At 39.2% G+C, this 21,060-nt stretch overlaps 1 protein-coding gene across 2 annotated transcripts; it reads left to right on the forward strand.

Moving 5' to 3' along the window:
• Positions 1 to 4,476: 4,476 nt before the first annotated feature.
• On the forward strand, positions 4,477 to 19,994 carry tmem87b (transmembrane protein 87B). 2 transcript variants are annotated; one of them, XM_026939444.3, is made up of 20 exons: positions 4,477 to 4,751; positions 6,785 to 6,845; positions 6,989 to 7,080; positions 7,174 to 7,308; positions 8,225 to 8,278; positions 8,374 to 8,430; positions 8,542 to 8,635; positions 8,779 to 8,840; positions 9,010 to 9,193; positions 9,821 to 9,920; positions 10,016 to 10,109; positions 12,563 to 12,634; positions 12,964 to 13,072; positions 13,210 to 13,268; positions 13,358 to 13,461; positions 14,394 to 14,467; positions 14,564 to 14,634; positions 16,089 to 16,141; positions 18,384 to 18,414; positions 18,513 to 19,994. In XM_026939444.3, the coding sequence occupies exons 1-20, from the start codon at positions 4,488 to 4,490 to the stop codon at positions 18,552 to 18,554; spliced, it is 1,812 nt and encodes a 603-aa protein (XP_026795245.2). In that variant the 5' UTR covers positions 4,477 to 4,487; the 3' UTR covers positions 18,555 to 19,994. The 2 variants fall into 2 exon arrangements, with proteins under 2 accessions (XP_026795245.2, XP_026795246.1); XM_026939445.3 differs by lacking the exon at positions 12,563 to 12,634 and adding an exon at positions 11,133 to 11,204 and having other exon boundaries at positions 4,528 to 4,751.
• The last annotated feature ends 1,066 nt before the right edge of the window (positions 19,995 to 21,060 follow it).

Raw genomic sequence — 21,060 nt, forward strand, 5'->3', positions numbered from 1 at the left:
CCCCATCTAGGGTGTCCCCTGCCTTGTGCCTCGAGTCCCCTGGGATAGGCTCCAGGCTCCCTGCCACACTGTGTAGGATAAGGGATATAGAAAATGGATGGATGGATGGATGGATGGATATTGCAGGGTTTGTGTCCCACACAGTCAGGGTCTGTCACTAGGTAGAAATATTAAATGCATTAGAATTCCCCTGAGCCATGGCTTTAAGAAAAATGAGCAATGGGCTGCAACGTGACCACTGCTCTTATTAATGCACATTGCTCTCAAACATATGGGAAATATGCCTGATGATGTTGATTTTGTTCAAAGTGTTAAAACCAGTGGTAGCTCATCGATGGGGAAGTTGAGGCCATTCGGCCTCAACCATATCAGCCGTTCAATAAATACTAATCTTCATAAGGTTTTTGTTCATGTTAAATCGTGTTGAAGTACTAATGAGCTCTTTTGAGTGACCAACGGTTTAAAAAATGTGGTTATTGAATGGATATAACCCAATTTTCCTTGGATTTGCAGGAATCACTCTGCCCCACGCGCGCTCTATGAACACTGTAATTCAGGGAGGAGCAGCAGACAGGACAGTTTTGCCAGATTTCCCTAGTTTAAACATACCAACAAGATATTGGTTTATAGCAAATAATCTGAATCTAATAGAATTCTGCAAAATGTCAAAGTGTATTGCGACAACTGGGAGTGGAGGATTATGGAGTGAATATCAGCAGTACATCAGAAATATGTGTGAAATACTTGTGTCCCATGCAAAGACTGAACAAAAGAAGAAACGTGTTTCCTTTTTCCAATGCCCGATTTTTTTTGGGCTAGTTTCTGGTCTTTTGTGTGGTTTTTGAGATGTATTTGGGCTTTTCTGAAACTTTTCAGCCCAGTTAATGATATTAGTTGAACAAATGTAATGTACATCTAAAACTGCTCAAAAAGAGCCGAGTCACTGTATGTTGGATGACTGTGTGTCGTCGACTCTCGACTGCCTGTTATAGCGTTACTTCTTAACTTCACTAGATAGTAGCTTGTAGCAAGCGTGATAGCCAACTTAATTTTGCATGAGGCTATGTTATTATTAATGTCGTCCTGCCCCACCAAAATCTACAGTCACCAGTAGCCGCTGGTTAAAAACTGAATTTTGATTATGACAAAGTCAAATCACAAGGATTCAGATTCAAAACAAATTATGGGCAGAGTTTAGCACTCAATCAAGCCCATATCTCATGTGTAATTCAGAGCAAAAAAAAAAAGAAAGAAATTACACACAGGGAGAATATATGAAACTCCACACAGACAGTAACCCAAGCTCAGGATTAAACCTGGGACACTGAAGCTGTGAGGCAGCAATGTTACCTGCTGCATCACATATATTGTCAGTTAGGACAAAAAGAGTAAAATTAAACAAGTGTTCCATCATTTTATTTAAGGACCTGCTCATTGCCTACCCTCAGATTGAAATAGGAATCTTAATTAGTGCATTATTATTAGGCAAGTGCACTTCTTTGGTGAAACAGTCACAGTAAGACTGTAAGTGTAGGTTTGTCATACTGTTGATATTAGACAGTGTTATTAATTAGTGTAGGAAAAATAACTAGACAAAAGTGTTATGTGCTACAAGTGCATAATTACAGTAATCCAGATATGCCTTCTCTAGTAGATTTTTCCCCAAATAAAAGAAAAAGTCACAACTATTTCTCAGTTCACTTGCATATTTCCTAGATTTTCTATTTCTAAGGAATGACCTTGAAAGTTTCTTTAGGTTTAGCCCAAACTCTAAATGCAGGGTGTTCAGACACTTTTGGCGGACCGTGAATATATTCTGTTTTAAAGTGTCATCAACTGTGCTGATGCTGTGGACTAAAGCTACAAGTAAAAACACAAACTTATACTGTAAAATATTTCCACAGATATTTATTGCTCATCTTCATTTCTGAGAATTAGGCATAATTTCTGCTTTCTCTAGTTCACACATTTCCGCTAAACATAAATGCTTAAAGGATAGATGAGAGACTACTATCCCGACAAAGTGTAGGTTACACACAGGACATGTGAATCAGCTCGGTCCTCACACCTGGCTGTAAATCATCAGTGGCAAGACAAGCAAGTAATGAGCTCCTAGAGGTCTCTGTTCATAACACACTCTTCAGCACCTGCAATTTACACCAACTACAAAGAGCAGGTCTGCCAAGCAGGGCAAGGGTGAAAAGGTCTCCATTTAAAGAACACAGCAGGCTAAACATGGCCAGGACTACAGAGCATTTGGGTGAGTTCATGGAGGTAAGAGTTTGAAGGTGATTCATGTCCAGTGAGGAAGCTCAGAGCACCTTAAAGTCTTTGAACAAAACCTTATTTTGCACGTGGGCTGCATTAAATCATTATTTTTCTTATAACTTATATATCTTATTAACTGAAGATTATCATATAATTTGTGCTACTTGGTAGGAGCCATCAAAACCACTCCTGACTGGCATTTTTCCCTGTTTTGGTAGGACCATTAGGCCCCCTTGTGGCTAGCATTTTCTGAACAACACAGTGGCTCAGGGAAACAGTAAGCACCCCTTCTGACCTGGTTTTAAGGAACATTTTATCATCTAGAAGTAATAATAATAATAATAAACATTACATCATATGTTCTCCAGTTTTCCCTATAGTCAAACTATAAATGTAAAAGATAACTAACTGGGAATCAACACAAGTAAAAAGTCTAGTCCAAACAATATTGTGATGTTATAGTAAGCCAGTTGCTGAGAGCACTGGAGTTAAGAATGCACGCTAGAAGGGACTCAGTGTACACAGCAGGGGTGTGCAAACTTTCTGCAAGGGGGCCCAGATTACACCTCAGATTAGAATTCAGTAAGACTGAAGAAACAATGAGAAACTATAAAGGGTGCTCTTTCAGAGTTTGCACTCTTTCTGCAATTACAACCACACCCAAGTACAGATCAGTGCTGTAACTGAACTGTGACTGCATTTCAGTGTAGCATGACTGCAATGCACTGATGAAAGTGATGCAAATGGGAATTACATTCATTTCTGATGCAAAGTAAGCTTTAATTTAAAAAAAAAAAAAAACAATCCCCTGCTGCTTGTTTCTCACTAACAGATAAAGCAAGGTAAGAGCATGCAATGAAGGTTTTCCTTTTTGGTGTGTCCTCATGTCACAAATGAATATTTCACATTTTCCCCTGGTGTAATTGCTTTTCTATCTGGCAAAGAACATTCATTATATTTCTTCACACCCTGCACTACAGTATCGTTCCCCAGCTTTGCTTAGACTAGTTCAGCACTTCTTATGACCCCCTCATTGTCATATATGAAATGACGACATCGAAACACACTCTTTTCCTCTTTCAGCTACTCCCGTTTGGGCTCGCCACAGTGGATCACTTGTCCACATATTTTGAATTATTTTTTTTTCCCAGGCCTGGGACCGGCACTGAGAGTGCACTGGCTCTTACAACCCTCTAGCAGCTGGGGTTGGTTCCCCAACCAGGAATCAGACCTGGATCACGGTGATGAGCGCACTGCATGGTAGCCACTAGTCCACCAGGGAACTGATGTTGGATTACACCATATTTCCAAAAGTATGTGGACACCTGACCATCACATCCATATGTCGGCCTTCCTCAAACTGTTAAAAGCACACAGTTGTCTAGAATGTCTTTGTATGCTGTAGCAATAAATTTTCCTTCACTGAAACTAAGAGACTAAGCCCAAACTTGTTCCAGCGTGACAATGCCCCTGTGCATAAAGTGAAGTCCATAAACACATGGTTTGCCAAGGTTGGTCTGGAAGAACTTGAGTGGCCTGCGCAGAGCCCTGACCTCAACCCCTAATGCCTATGGGAACAACTGGGATGCTGACTGAGAACCAGGCTCTTCTTGCCCAACAATAGTGTCTGACTTCACTAATGCTCTTGTGCTTGAACGGGTAAATCCCCAAAGCCCTGCTCCAAAATCTAGTGGAAACTCTTCCCAGAAGAGTGGAGGTTATTATAACAGCAAAGACGGACCACCTCCATGTTAATAACCATGGTTTTAGAATGGGATGTTCAGCAAGCATATATGGGTGTGATGATCAGGTGATGGTCACCACATACATTTGGCCATATAGTATACGTTGTATGAATAAAATCAGAAATAGATAAATGACTGAACATGTCCTGGAACTGATAAACTAGGAAAAGAGATCAAAAGACAGCAAATGATAGACGGAGGAGGAGTATAATGTTATTCATGTTATAGTCCAGTTTTTTTGGACTGTTTGAGACTTTAGGAAATGACTGAATGACTCTATAATCTTTATTTCTATTAAATCTGTGTCATTTGACTAATCATAAGGCTGTTGATGATTTTTTATCCCATAGAAGGTGTCACTCAGTAGCCCAAAAATGGATTAATCCCAATTTTTCCCTGACCCCTACATATATAACTGACCTACACAGAGCATGCAGTAATGAAATATACAGTAAATGTTCACTGGAAGGCCAGATGATGGTAGTAAATAGTAGCAGGAAGCAGGACAGGACGCCATCACTGGCTGCTTGTGGACACAGCCTGTCTCTAACACACTACACTGCAATCCCAAGCAGAGACTCAGCTATGGCCTGTGCTGCTGTGTGGTGGAAGATGAGCTCCACTGCCCTGGATAAGATGCTCTGCTCCTTTCTTTTATCTTGCTTTTTATTCATGTCGGTCATCAGTGGTGTTTATACCGCTCCAGAGACAGGATATTGGACTATTACAGTGGTCAATGTAAGTAGACACATCACTATTGAGGGAGTGTAGTGTGTGACCCGAGTCGAGTATTCAGGCCGGTGAACAGGACATGCTAACTAACTAACTAACTAACTAGCCAGATATTTTTCCTAGCATTTTATTTCATTTAAAATTAAATATAGTCGCATTAAACTAGCTCGTGTAATTCATTCCCATTCACCAAAAACTAGCTTTCCAAATGCTTAGCTTATTAGCTGGTCAGCTAACTCGCAAGCTGATGTGGCATTAAGTCATGGCTAGTACGAGGTCCTAAGCTTTAGTTTAGTGCAGTAAAAGACAGCTGTTATGCGACTCATAAACAGCAAGAACACGAAAACATTACTAAACACATAGCCACACTGCTAAGTAGTGCTAAAGCACCGCTAAGCACTGCTAAGCTAGCTAATCTGTCAGCTAGGCTCTAGCTAATGTAGCTAGCCAGTTTGCTTAGCTAGACAAATGTCTATTTCAGCTAACAGTCAGGAATTAGCCTAGCCACAAGTATGAGAAGAGACCAGTGGTTTTCGTTGTACAAATTCATTCTCGTTTTTCGGTTTTATGTTTATTTCTTGACTTTTGTTTACATTCGAGTGTTTGTTATTAAATATTTAAAGGCAGTCCTAGTGTTTCCAGTTGATATCTAATGTCTGAAAGGTGATGCTGTGTCTCAGTAATGGGACTGGAAACTACAGAAAGCAACACAGCTAATTTTTAGCTCAGTTTTTGTTTTTCCTGTATTGCCATTAATTGGCCATTTTATCATTTTTTTAATTCTACCATAAAGCTGCACTCACAATAGCTGTCTCTAGTCTATCCATATTATATTATTACTACTATGCACAGTTTCTGTAGTATGTGTGGTACTAATGTATCAAACACAACAGCTTTGCTTGTATTTGAACTGCAAACAGTCCACCAATGCACAAATTCAGCAGGAAACTGAGCACTGATGCTTAACACATTATGCATGGGAGGGGAAAAAAAAAAAAAAAAAAAGGAGCTGGTGTGTCCAGTATCGCTTTTCCACTGAGTACACCCACACAGAGCCTGGTCCATCAAATAAGAAGGTGCTGTGAAGGTTGTGGAGTGTTGGCTTGTGATTACCACGAATAGTAAAATACTACTCAAAATTCACAAAAGTTTAAAAAATATATATATATATATATATAAAATGGAAAAACAGGCACCTCTCATTTTGCTTTAATGTGCTTGGTGTAGTTGTGTCCCCTCACAGGGGGAAACTGCTGAGCATGAGATACAGCAAGGTGGTGATCAACCCAAACTAAGCCAAAATGATCATCTTGTAGTAGTCAGAAGTTTGAGGCAAAGCTTTAAGTCGAAACTTTGAGTCAAAAGACTACTAACTAGTGAAGTACATTTGGATCTGACCATTGGATTTGACCAGTCATCTGCATTATTTTTGGGTTCCTGGAGGACTAGTGGTTAGGTCTTGGTGCTCTCACTGCCATGGCCCGAGTTCGATTCCCGGCCAGGGAGCCGACCCCAGCCACTGGAGTTGCACACCCATAGTAATAGTGCACTCCCAGTGAAGGTCCCAAGCCCGGAAACAAAGGGTTAGTTGATCTTGGCCGGTTGCTTCAGGAAGGGCATCTGGCAAAAACTGTGCCAAATCAAATATGCGGACCAATGATCTGCTGTGGCGACCCCTAACGGGAGCAGCTGAAAGAACAACAACAACAATCGTCTGCATTATTTCCAGCTCCAGTCACTGTTTGAGGTGCTTGGTACTGAGGCAGGAAGGCTAACTAAATTCAGCATGAGTTCTTAGGCCTACTTAGTGTCTTAAGGCAATGAATACAATGACAAATTATGGGGTAAAAGTTAATTTACTGTTGAAATCACTGAGATTGTAAACTTACAAAAGATATCAGGTACGTTTACATTTAGGATCAGTATAGGCATGCCTCACAAAATGACAAAAGGCTGTATATTTTTGTGTTGATACCGTGTCACAATGCGAGTGGTGTTATGACTATGATTAATGACCTCTATGGATTTTTTTTTGACAGACATCAAGACCTTTGTTATTAAAAAAGTCCATGTACAAGGACACTGACATCCAGTTAAGAGGTAGGGACAAATAATTCAGTACAAATAATATTATCAGCCATGTGGCTTTTTATACACACTGCATATTAACTGTTGACTGACTGTTGTGTAAGCACACTGTAACACAACAACAGGTCACTAATATAACGTTTTCTCCTTTGCAGTCTCTTCCTTTAACTGTCCAGCAGAGGTCTCGTTTGGTATTAGGTGGTATTTAAAGTTCTACCCTTGTCACAACGAATTCAGTAACATAGAGGTGAGTGGTGTTCGTGCATGTCATGACGCCGTGTATGTATGATTCAGATTTTTCATGTTAAAGTTTCCATTGTGTTTTTTTTTTTACCACCAGGAAATGTATGACAGGACACCACTGAGTAGAGGAGAGGGTCTAGATCCCAATCCTCTTGCACCAGGAGAGTACATCGAACACAAGTACAGAATATTAACCTGCAACAACGGGATCCAGGTTTTCCCCATGCTAAATGTATGTAAAACAGACTTCATTTCATATCATAGTGGCTAAAACATTGCCTCAGCTTTTAAACTAGTAGCAATTTAGAAGAGTTTAGTCAGGCTTCATTTTATTTTCTTGGGCTTAGGGCATGGACACTGAGTGTGATTTGTTTAACGAAATGATATAATGATATAAACGATTTAAATGATTTATATAAATGATATAAAGGTTTAATCCAGCAGAGAAGTAGCATGGCATGCAAACCCCTGCTGATCTAGCCCAGTGAGTGTAGACCAAGGCAGGAAGAGATTGTCGTACACATTAGTACACACATTCGTACACACGTCACTACATACACTATATGGCCAAAAGTATGTGGACACCTGACCATCGCACCCATATATGCTTGCTGAACATCCCATTCCAGATTTAGTTCCCTTTTGCTGTTATAATAACCTCCACTCTTCTGGGAAGGCTTTCCAGTAGATTTTGGAGTGTGGCTGTGGGGATTTGTGCTCAGTCAGGTACAAGAGTATTAGTGAGGTCAGGCACTGATGTTGGTGAGGAGGCCTGGGGGTCAGTCAGGGTTCCAGTTCATCCCAAAGGTGTTCAGTGGGGTTGAGGTCAGGGCTCTGAGCAGGACACTCGAGTTCCTCCACACCAACCTTGGTGTAGTTCCAGTGAAGGGAAGTCTTAATGCTACAGTATACAGAGACATTCTACATGATTGTGTGCTTCCAAATTTGTGGCAGAACTTTAGGGAAGACCCACATACAGGTATGATGGTCAGGTGTCCACAAACCTTTGGCCATATAGTGTACTTTTCAGAGCTCCTGTTGTTTTGCTCAGTAGCACTATTTGGACTACTGTATTTCTTTAATTTAACATTTGCGTACAGTCAGAATGTCTTCCCTGTTCTCTAAATGTGCTTTTATATTATCTGCAGAAATCCCAAGCAGAGCCAAGAACAGTGGAACCACCACGGGAGGATGTATTTCATGTAAGACTGTATAGGCCTGTATACTGGAGGTTTGCCTTATTGTGATACTCACAAAATGTGCTTATATTGGTCACTTTTTGTGTTAATTTTGTTAGGGTGCCAATTACACCAGGTGGCTTACAGAGGAAGCTGTAGTTCAACCAGGTAAAAAGGTAAAGTTCATGTTTCTTTATGTCTGCAAAAAAAAAAAAAAAAAAAGCTGATGTCTGCAAAAAATGAGGGTGTAAAGCAGTTTTATGAACAGCACATTATTCTCTCGAAAGGATCACGTCATTGCTACAACATGGAGAGATGGACCTTATCTACTTGTGGTGTTGATCGAGACTGATAAAAAGGATGTCAACTGGAATTTAACCTGTAAGCCTCATGGCGTATTTATTATTTATTTAAGACTTTAGATTTCCTATAAACACACATATTGGAACTTTAACTTATAGTAACATTGCTACTATTGAATTACTAATTACAATAATAATGTAATTAAATTTTTTTACTTACAGTCACTGTGATAATGAAAGGAGCCCATGGTTACATTTCAGTCACGGAATGGCCTCTAATGATCGTGAGTGTTCTAACTGCTGTTGTTTTCTTATAGAAGATAACTTTAAATCAGCAATGATACTTGTGAGCCACTATATACTTTGAATCATCTTATGTCTGTTAAAGTCTATATAAATGATATATATAGCTCTTTTTATATGTTGTGTGGTGTTTATTGTCTACCCCCTTAGTTCTACATGGTGATGTGCATCGTCTACATCCTGTACGCTCTGCTCTGGTTCATCTGGGCCTCTTGCTACTGGAAAGACCTGCTGCGTATCCAGTTCTGGATAGCTGGCGTGATCTTCTTGGGCATGATAGAGATGGCAGTCTTCTGTGCCGAGTATGAGAACACCAATGCTGTTGGCTCAGCGTGTAAGTGACAAAAAAAAAAAAAAAAGAAACCTAATGCGAAAATATGGTTTAGTGTGGTTTTTTTTTTCTTTTTCTTTTTCTTTTTTTAAAGTTAAGGCAGTAAAGATGGATTTCATGGAATTGTAGTAGTGGGAATTGTAACACTAGCAGTGTTTACCATACAGTGTACAGAGGTACGCTTGTGTAAATAAGACTGTTTGTGTACTTTCAGGAGAAAATGATGCTTTCTTGAGAATTAGTCACCTTCACACAGGCTTGCTAATTTGCTTTCTAGTAAGAGTACACTTCTGTTTTCACACTTCGCTTCAACCAAACCATGTCACTTACTGTTTCTACTTTTGTGATGCAACGGAACAACTTGTTACGGTTACTGATATATAAAACCAGACACAGAGCTGGAGCATTGTGGTTCGAGTGGTTGCACTGAAACCGTCACAAGAAATGCATGTGTCGTGTGAAAACATTCTTAAAAATGACTTGACTAAGTTTCACACAACTACTTGAAGATAAGACTATAAAAGATTTTGAATACAAATACTTTTTCTAATTACCCTCATTTTATTTGTTTGTATGCCCATTTGCGGTGTCATTTGCAGTGTCACTGTCAGTTCTTTCTTCTTTCTACAGCTCAAGGCTTGCTGGTTTTCGCTGAACTTGTGTCGGCTCTGAAGAGAACCCTAGCACGACTCTTGGTCATCATTGTCAGTCTGGGCTATGGTATAGTCAAGTGAGTGGAAGCTAAAATCTGCTATATATTAATAAATATCAGTGATAGTGACAGCCATTAAGTGTGGTGTGTTTTGTGATTGTGTGTTTTTCCAGGCCTCGCTTGGGGACTGTCATGCACAGAGTCGTGGGTCTAGGTGTCCTCTACTTTGCCTTTGCTGCCATTGAGGGTATTTTGAGGATTACTGGGGTAAGTAAGCTTTACTGCCAATGCTTCTGTTTGTATACATAAGGCTCACTTATGCATATAGATGGAGCCGAATGTGCCATTTGTGAAAAAATTTGGAATTTATCTGCTCGCTTTTAAATTGTAGCGAACAATGCACTTACTAACTAGTTACTATTTACTAACTAAATTGTCCTTTGCATATTCATGTCATCTAATGAAAGGAAAGCTCCACCCTGAAACACATAAACAGATGATTATATTGAAATATTTATGATGTGCTTAGTGATAAGGATGTTAATTTGTTGGTTGGTGTGGTATTTTCATTATGAGAAGTTAGCAGTTGCCCGTTGCATTGACATCATGAGGGACATTGCTAGTACAGTTACAATGGCATTTAATAGGAGACTTAATCAACTATCCTAAACATGTGACAATAGGTAGGTTTTGCTCTTAACTCCTAAAAATAAATGTGCAAAAGCTTCTTTTCGTACCCTTTTCTAGCAATGTTCAATATCATATTAATGAGGAATCCAGTGTAGAAGTAGTGGAGACAACAAATGTTGGACTCGGAAGTTCCACAATTCAGTGCAGCAGAGTTACAGCAGAGATCCGCGAGGTGATTATGATGGTGATTATGATCTTGATGGTGGTATTCGTATGAAAGTTGAAGCTTTGGAAGCTGATCTGTATGAGCAGAGTGTGCAGACGAGGAAATGAGAGAGCTACACAGATGAAAGGACTAAAGCGCTGCTGCATCGCTCTTTTTAAACAGAGATGAAATGAGAGCTAATTCCTACTGGCTCAACTATCAGCAGGTAGTCCAATGGCATATTAATAAAGTTGAAACCAAAAATGTAAACCCAGAATTTCATTACAATAAAAAAACGAAAAGTCGTGGACGCACGTTAACGATAAAGTCATTCGGGGTGGATTTTTCCTGTAATAAATGTAATGGCCTCTTCTGTATAATAGAAAGAAAAAGAGGGTGAATCTGGTTTCTCTTGCCCTGTGTAAGTGAGTAAGTGTTATGTGTTGATCTGAAAGGGCCGGGACAGTGTACCATCTCTGATCACTGCCATTGTACTGACTGTGTTTGACGCCTGCACCATTTGGTTCATATCCTTCCAAAGGTTTTGTTCTTCTAGTCATGTAACCATATGAACCTGGAAATGCTATACGGTCTATTAGGGTTAGCACAATAAGAATTGCCCTTGTAAATGTTAAAGCAGAAACCTTTAATCTGTACTTTGGCTGGATGTTAAGTAGTAAATCTTCCAGTAAAGTCCATCAGAGTAGAGGTTTCCAACCTTTTATAACCTGCAGCGATAAAAGCTCGCATGACCCACAGCAGGACAGAACTGAACTGTTGTAATACATTTATCTACTTCGGTAATCAAAGGACCAAAAAAACCCAGACCTATACATGCTACGGTGAGGCTTTAAGACCTCACGTTTATTCACAAAACAAAGATTTTGCCATGTAGCCTGTACATGAATGTCACTTATTGCTCAATGTAGCTCCATGCTACACCATTCTGACTCAATGATTTAGTTGTTATCATATTTCATAGATAGAAAATGGCATAATAATATTTAAATTAAGATTTTTAAATTGAGCTAATACCATTTTTAGCAAATACACTATGTGCCCAAATGTTTGTGGACACCTGACCATCACACCCATATATGGGCCTTTCCCAAATTGTTGTCACAAAGTTGGAAGCACACTATTGTATAGAATGTCTTTGTATGCTGTAGAATTACAGCTTCCCTTCAGTGGAACTAAGGGGCTCAAACATGTTCCAGCATGATAATGCCCCTGTGCACAAAGCGAGCTAAATGAAGACATGGTTTGCCAAAGTTGGAGTGGAAGAACTCGAGTGTCCTGCACAGAGCCCTGACCTCAACCCCACTGAACACCTTTGGGATGAACTGCAACCCTGACTGACCCCAAGGCCTTCTCACCAACATCTGTACCTGACCTCACTAATGCTCTTGTAGCTGAATGAATACAGATCCCAAAAGCCACACTCCAAAATCTAGTGGAAAGCCTTCCCAGAAGAGTGGAGTGGAATTATTAATTATAACAGCAAAGGGGAACTAAATGTGGAATGGGATGTTCAAAAAGCACATATGGGTGTGATGGTCATTTGTCCACAAACCTTTGACCATATAGTGCACTTCATATTATAAATATATTGATATACTACAGCCCACTCATAGTATATCCTGCACTAAAAACATAAACCAGATGATATGGAATACATTAAAAACACCATTACTGTCATGAATTATAATTGCTTGAAAGTGTGCTTGGTTTTCATGTATAACTGACTAAAAGTATGTACTGAGTGAATTCTCTGTTTGATCAGACTCGAGTTGCTTCGGTTTTTCCCTTTTCTTGAATTTGCTCTTTCACTCATTCTTGCTTTTTCTCTACCTCTTTTTCCCTTTTCCATCTCTGTCTTTCTCAGGCCAAAGATTCTGATCTGGCCTTGCTGGCCAACATTCCCCTGGCACTGCTTGACTCCTCTCTCTGTTGGTGGATATCCTTTTAGGTTGACCAGTGCATACACAAGGGCCTGCTCTGTCATCGTGTTTGATTTCTGCATGCTCACTTCAGTGTTTATTTATAAGTCTTTAGTGGGTGTGTTTCACCATGGCTACCGTGAATGAATGCTAGTGGGGTTCACTTTCATGTGCTGAACCATCCTATAGTTTTCATTCATAATTAGCAGTGCTCTAATTTTTTTGATAAGGTTTTTTTTTTGATAACTTCTATGATCCTTTGACAGTTCTCTTTTTGTAAGTGTTGTTCACAAGCTATGACAGTTCTGCTCTAAGGTTTTATGTTATTTCCTTGACGACTTCTTAAATATTTGTTAGTCTTGCACAAACCATAAAGACGCTGAAACTCAGGAGAAACCCAGTGAAGTTGTCATTGTACAGACACTTCACCAATACCCTCATCTTTGCTGTAATTGGTGAGTAAATTAAGAAATATATTCCTGTTCCCAGGATAGGATGTTTTTGTGGATAAGAGGAAAGTATTCATTGATTTGTTGAATGATTTGTTTATTTTACATGAAGTACATAGTATTTACATTTGCCTTCTTTTTAGCCTCTGTCATTTTCATGGTGTGGACGACAAAGAAATTCCGATTAGCAGACTGTCAGGCTGTGAGTATCTGATGCTCTATAGTTTTCTTACTTTCTCTTTAAAAAGAGGGATATATGATGTGTTTTACCTGTGGCGATGTTCTGAGCAGGATTGGATGGAACTCTGGGTAGATGATGCCTTCTGGAGGTTTCTGTTCTCTATCATACTGCTTGTCATCATGTTTCTGTGGAGACCATCTGCAAATAACCAAAGGCAAGCTTTGACACCAAAATGATTTCAGTGTCACCTGTCATTTCAGTGTCCAGTGTCATTGAGTCGAATTAATACAGAGACGTTGTACTTTGTGTCTAATTAACACAGACACGTTGTTTATTGAGTCTAATAAATACAGAGACTTTGTACATTGAGTCGGATTAATACAGCGACATTGTACGTTGAGTCTTATTAATACGGACACGTTGTACATTGTGTCTTATTAATACGGAGACGTCGTACGTTGAGTCTAATTAATACAGAGACGTCGTACATTGTGTCTTATTAATACAGAGACGTCGGAGATTGAGTCTTATTAATACGGACACGTCGTACATTGAGTCTAATTAATACAGAGACGTCGGAGATTGAGTCTTATTAATACGGACACGTCGTACATTGAGTCTAATTAATACGGAGACGTCGGAGATTGAGTCTAATTAATACAGAGACGTCGGAGATTGAGTCTTATTAATACGTACACGTCGTACATTGTGTCTTATTAATACGGAGACGTCGTACATTGAGTCTAATTAATACGGAGACGTCGTACATTGAGTCTAATTAATACGGAGACGTCGGAGATTGAGTCTAATTAATACAGAGACGTCGTACATTGAGTCTAATTAATACAGTACAAAGAGCCTTTTAATTAATCTTTAAATACATGATGCAGAAGTGTGTATAATTTATGCAGTCTCAGGTATATTTGGGCTTTGTCTCTGGAGTGTAAACAGTTTTCCTTATATTGTGAATAAATTTAGATTGATTCACTTATAATAAGCTATTCAAACTGTTAAACCTGGACAAATGTATACAGAGAACATTTTTAAACTTCTTTAATGATTGTTCTCATCGAAAACCTTGAAAGTGTTTTTTTTTTTTTTTTTTTTTTGCTTTAATGTGTGCCCCCCTCCCACCCCCTGCTATAGATACGCATTCACACCTTTAATTGATGACTCAGATGATGAAGAGATTGAAGAGTTCTTGGTGTCTGCAAATATTGGTGAGCAATAATCTGTTCATAAGTTTATGGGAGCATCAGGATTTTCTTCCACTCTGTGTGCTGTGTGAACTCATCAGTGTCTTGCTTTATTTCTAGCTGATGGCATAAAATTGAGAGCTGCCAAGACTGAGACAAATGGAATAACGAAACCTCCTGCTTCTAGTGTGGTCAGTATCAGCCGAGAGGGGAAAAAAAACCCCCAAAAAAACCAAAAAACATAATACCAAATATACAATCAGCTGCAGAATTATTGGCACCCATGGTAAACATGGATAAATGTTATTTCACAAATAAAACTTAATCTCCTACTGAAAACGAGAACATTTTTTATCTTTTAACTGATGTATATTTATCAAAAGAAAAGAAAACCTTATAAAAAATAGTTTCATAAACAAAACAGCATGTGTCAATGCTTGTGTAAAGCATTACCCCATGTATATTTTACTTTTTAACTTCACCGTAGTGTTTAGGAGGTCTTAAGCAGCCATCCATGACTTCCTGTTTAACAGGGGTTTAAATATGAGGTGACAAAGAGGCCAAATTCACTAACATGGTCATTTATCAAAAAGGGGAAGATTAGGCAATACACAAATTAGATGAGACAAATAATTTAGAAAATATATGAATATAAAAACCTGAAATGCACACCTGAAAATGCCCGTATCCATTGTTAGGGCAATAACACGTATTTTTCTCCCATGCACAGTGAGGAAGATGTGTAGAAGATGGTAGCTTTTTGGGGTCTCCAAAGTCTCCAAACCTACAATTAGATACCAACTCGATGCTAGTTAGCTATTTGAAAGGCAGACCAGAAGAAGGCTTTTTCTTTCATCTAACCAAAAAAATTGCTTGGATTTTGTTAGATGCTACTAGAACTGTGCATTCTGTGGTCTGATGAGACAAACATAGAGCTTTTTTGCAACAAACACAAAAGTGGATTTGGTGTAAAAAGATGGATAGTCAAATAAAAAAGAACCTAATTTGTAAGTGGGGCGGAGGATCTTGTTTTCCTCCAGAGACCCTGGGACCCTGTTAAGATACATGAAATAATGAACTCCATGAAGAAACAGGAGATTTTAGATGAAAATCAGACTACCTCTACCAGAAAACTGCATCTGGGTCATGGTTGGATTTTCCAGCAGAACAACAATCCAAAGCATCCCAATCCACACAAAAATGATTCAGTGCCAGCAGAATCTAGCTCTCAACGTGGCCATCCCAGTCCCCTGACCTAGCCATCACTGCAAACCTGTGAGCTGAAGAAGATAAGAGGAGAGCTTGTGTATTGAGAAATGGTCTCAGATTCCTTACTATGTATTCTCTGTATCTCCTCAAGCATCATAGGAGCCTCAGTGTTGTTATTTTGGGCAAAGGGAGGTTGCACAAAGTACTAAACGCAGGGGTCCCAATAATTCTGACTCGGGCAGGTTTGATTTTTATGATGAGCTGATATGATGAGATTTTTTTAAATTTAATTCTTTAATCTTAAAATCATTATCAGTGCTAATTAACCACAAATACCTTTATACCAAGGGTGCCAATAATTTTGGACTGTAATTTAAAACAAATAGCATGCAAGCTGACTGTAGGAATTTCTCTTTTTTTTTTTTTTCCTCCTCAGGATGAAGACTTGAAGTGGGTGGAAGAGAACATTCCTTCCTCTTTAACAGATGTGTGAGTGTCTTATTAAGGCTCATTATACGAGGATAAGTTAAATGAAAACCTTAATGGTTTATATTGCATTGCGTATTGCAAATAGGTGTCACAGAAGTGTTTAATATTGCTATATAATCTCCATTTTGTTCAATGCAAGTGTTCCAGTGCATTCCAGGTGTCTGGATTCCTCTAGAAAAAAAATAAATCTTTTTGTTGCTGTTTTATGTTGCACTTTTAAGGTTTTCATTTGACTTACCCTCATGTAATATCACAAAAATAATCCTAATGATCACAAAAAGGAATTAACGTAAGTGTTGAATCTGACTTTCTTTTTCCATATGCTTATAGTTTTGCCACTTGAGCTGTCTCTTACACATGATCCCTGCTGAATAGTAACCGTATATCATCAACTTTCTCAGTTTTATGAACTTATGGTCTCTTGTGTAGAGACATGTTAACAGTAGAAGAAGTTGAGACGAGCGGTCATCGCATTAGACATCAGAACTAAATATTGTCTTACAGTATATTGCTGATGGTGATTTTACCTAGGGAATACATTGTGCTTCTACATGCACATACACCGATCAGCCATAACATTAAAACCTCCTGCCTAATATTGTGTGGGTCGCCCTTGTGCCGCCAAAACAGCTCTGACCCCTCGAGGCGTGGACTCCACAAGACCTCTGAAGGTGTGCTGTGGTATCTGGCACAAAGACGTTAGCAGCAGAGCCTTTAAGTCCTGTACGTTGTGTGATTGGACCTCCGTGGTTCGGACTTGTTTGTCCAGCACATCCCACAGATGCTTGATTGGATTGAGATCTGGGGAATTTGGAGGCTAAGTCAACAATTCAATTCAATTTTATTGAATTTATCCCTAATGAGCAAGCCAGTGGCGACGGTGGTAAGGAAAAACTCCCTGAGATGATATGAGGAAGAAACCTTGAGAGGAACCAGGCTCAAAAGGGAATCCATCCTCATCTGGGCGCAACAGATAGTGCAATTATAAATAAATCCCTTCTATTATTGTGTACTATATGGACAAATAGTGCAAATGTGCAACCAGTAAATTCATCACAGTTTTCACAAGAAGTCTTGTTGGTTAAAATCTATCCACTGTCCACTGATGGAGTCCTGAGTACGAAGGTGTTCGTGGCAACTGCAGCCCCAAAGCCACTACAGCAATCGCAGTCCCAAGCCATTACAGTACAGCTCCCCATATGTGATCCCCACCTTGAACTCTTTGTCATTGTCACTGCTATTAGGGAATACCGTTGCCATGAAGAGGGATACTTGGTCTGCAACAATGTTTAGGTAGGTGGTATGTGTCAAAGTAACATCCACATGCCAGAATGCCAAAACCCAAGGTTTCCCAGCAGAATATTGCCCAGAGCATCACACTGCCTCCACCAGCTTGCCTTCTTCCCGTAGTGCATCCTCATTCCATCTCTTCCTCAGGTAAGCGACGCACACGCCCCCGGCCTTCCACATGATGCAAAAGAAAATGTGATTCATCAGACCAGACCACCTTCTTCCCTTGCTCCATGGTCCAGTTCTGATGCTCGCATGCCCATTGTAGGTGCTTTTGGCGGTGGACGGGGGTCAGCATGGGCACTCTGACCGGTCTGCAGCTACACAGCAAGCTGCGATGCACTGTGTGTTCTGACTCCTTTCTATCATAGCCAGCATTAACTTTTTTCAGCAATTTGTGCTACAGTAGCTCTTCTGGGGGATCGGACTACAAACAGGCCAGCTTTCACTCCCCACACACATCAGTGAGTATTGAGTGCCCATGACCCAGTCGCTGGTTCACCGGTTGTCCTTTCTTGGAGCACTTTTGGTAGGTACTAACCATTACATACCTGGAACACCCCATAAGACCTGCCGTTTTGGAGATGCTCTGACCCAGTCGTCTAGCCATCAAAATATGGCCCTTGTCGAAATCACTCAGATCCTTACGCTTGCCCATTTTTCCTGCTTCCAACCCATTAACTCTGAGAACTGACAGTTCACTTTGCTGCCTAATAAATCCCACCCCTTGTCAGGTGTCATTGTAATGAGATAATCAATGTTCTTCACTTGACCTGTCAGTGGATTTAATGATATGGCTGATCAGCGTATTTCTCAGGCTAGATTGACTGTGAAGTTCCCTGTTTAAACATATGTGCTGTTAAAATAGTTTTTTTTGCCCTCATGCACACTAGGCATAATGTGTTCAGAGCTCCTCTAACTTACGTGACTATACATGTTTCTTGCATTTCAGTGCTCTGCCTGTTCTTCTCGACTCGGATGAGGTTTGTTAAATCAAACTTACAAAATTTCTTTCAAAGTTAAAGGATTTTTTTTTTAATACAGAAAATGACCATGCTTTTCAATGTGCGTGACTTTTTAGGAAATCATGACTACAAAATATGAGATGTCAAAAATGCAGTGAAAGCACAAGTTAATGGCCTCCTCCTGAGACCAAAGGCGCTGCTGCTGCTGCTGCTCCCACTACCGGTACTAGATCCTTACCAGTGAGAAAAGGATAAAAACCAGACAAGAGACAGAGGCTGGTGAAGAGTTTGATGGTGGATCTCAAGAGAAGAGGAATTATGCTTCTAGTCACGGGAGTATCCTGGCTCACCTTGCAGCGGTGCTTTCTCTATTCATGCCTTTTATATCTAATGTGAAAGATTACTGCCTTTTTTTTGGCCCCTCCAGAAGTACAAATACTCATTCACACATTTTATAATTATTCCATTTAACAGACAAGTCACACAACCCATCAATCCAAGCAGAAATATTCCAACGTCCAGCGTACGACGTCTATTTATTTCTCATTGTACCTGTTTTCAGTTGATGGTTTGGGTTTAGAATGTTATTTTTTTTTTGGGTCTTTTTTTTTTTGTTTTTTAAATGAAAGTCTCCCTGGACATGAAGTTGAATGACCAAAGACTTGGTTTGTTTAGTCTTTATTAGAGGAAAAAAATCTGAAATTCTCTTCAGGCATCCTCTTTAGTTAATATATTTCTTGATATTTATGTTTCATAGTGGTGAGCCATTTTGCTTCTGAAAATACAGTGTGGGAGCAGAATGTTCTGCTTCATTCGTAAATATTCAGATGTTTTCCTAAATGGCTGGGTAATGAGTAAAATAAGATGCAAAGCTATAAACTCCAGTCTGGCTGTTCACTACTGAACTGAGCTGGAATACTTTAGCAGGAAGCAAAATGTGCATCTCGCATCAAAGAGCAATATGCCGTTAATATTCCTTCACTACCTTGTGCACTTTTTTTAAAATTTTTTTTGAAAAATACATTTTGTTTTTTCTTTTCCTCAAGGTTGTTTCTCTCTCTTTTTTTAAGCCTTAGAAACACTATGAATGAACAGTTGACTGAATCAGAAGAATAGTTGGTCTTGTAGAATCGCACATTTTTGCCCATTTTCGGTTGAGTGTTGTCATTTCTTTGCAGAGAAAAGCACAGTTTGCCACGTAGGGATATACCTACAGGACCACTGTTATGAATTAAAGGTAGTAAATCTATTGTAGCCTACTTGTGTGCTCATTTTGTTCTTTCCAGTGACAAAATAACTCCTTGTATTTTTGCATTAAATGATTTTTTTGATCACTTAAATGATCAGTGATTCATGAATGCAGTGGTAAGACTGATTCTGTGCAATATTTTGGTCTTTTCTACTACTACTCCTTGAGAGTGTACTTGAGGATTTTGTATCTTCTCATGAATTTTTTTTTCCACCTTGCTGTGGAATATCAGATTCTTCCTTTACAGATTTGTTTCATTTTGTCCATTACATCCATTTTCATCATGCATGTTTTCCAAGTTTATGATGGTTTGCTTCAAATGTAAATAAAGATTCTTTATTTATGGGTCTTCTTTTGTACTGTTACTTGCTGCAATTGTACCAGTTTACAGCATGATTTCAATATTCACATATTTCTCATGATTAATAGGTATAGGATTACTACTTATTATGAGCAATTATCTAGTTTCATTATTTATGTTGCTTTTCCATCATTTTGATAAATGAGCATATAACACTTTCCCAGTGGACACGGTCAGAAGGCTGGGGCGTAACGAACAAGCCGAGGAGGTCAGGTGTAATTCCGTACCACTTAAATTTTCTGAGATTGCATGAATAAGAAAGCTTATAAATAATAATAATAATAATAATAATAAAAACGTAAAGATCTGTCATTTAATAAGCATTTAATATTTTTGCATTCAGTAAATATAGTATATTCCTTACTACTATTTAATTATAACTAAAAGCTATAAATACTCCTCTTTTTCGCCTGTTCAGAACTGTGTGGTCATGACACGTCACATAATGATTGACAGTAGGGTCGCTCCGGCAATGACAATAAATTGCTAGAAGTTTGAAGGGAACAATTGCTGTTGGATTCCCAAGGCATGTGTTTATTTTCACTGCTCTCAGAATAACGCAGTACTGGAAAACCATCCAAGCAGACAACAGCTGGGGGAATGAAGGAAAACTAGTTTTAAAGAAGACAAGAAACATCATAAATTTGTCTAACATTTGCATCCATTCTTTCTGTTCTGTCTATCAGTGCAGCTACATTTAGTCTCTCTGGTCTGACTTCACATGGAGTGAGCAAGGCCATTTTTCCCAATTTACAAGGTAATACAAGAACATCTGGTGTTTCTGTTCAATGTAAAAGTGGAAAAAAATTAGGTACCTACTCCAGCCTCCATCTATACGTCTGCTCATTCATGCATCATCATCCAATCAGCCAATCATGTGGCAGCAGCACAATGCATAAAATCATGCAGATACAGGTCAAGAGCTTCAGGTAATGTTCTTCAAACTTCAGGATGGGTTTGATGTGACCTAAGTGACTTTGACTATGAATTTGGTTATGATTGCTGGTGCCAGATGGGCTGATTTGAGTATTTCAGATACTGCTGATCTCCTGGG

This window comes from Pangasianodon hypophthalmus, chromosome 3, assembly GCF_027358585.1.
Source record: "Pangasianodon hypophthalmus isolate fPanHyp1 chromosome 3, fPanHyp1.pri, whole genome shotgun sequence".
Taxonomy (NCBI): domain Eukaryota; kingdom Metazoa; phylum Chordata; class Actinopteri; order Siluriformes; family Pangasiidae; genus Pangasianodon; species Pangasianodon hypophthalmus.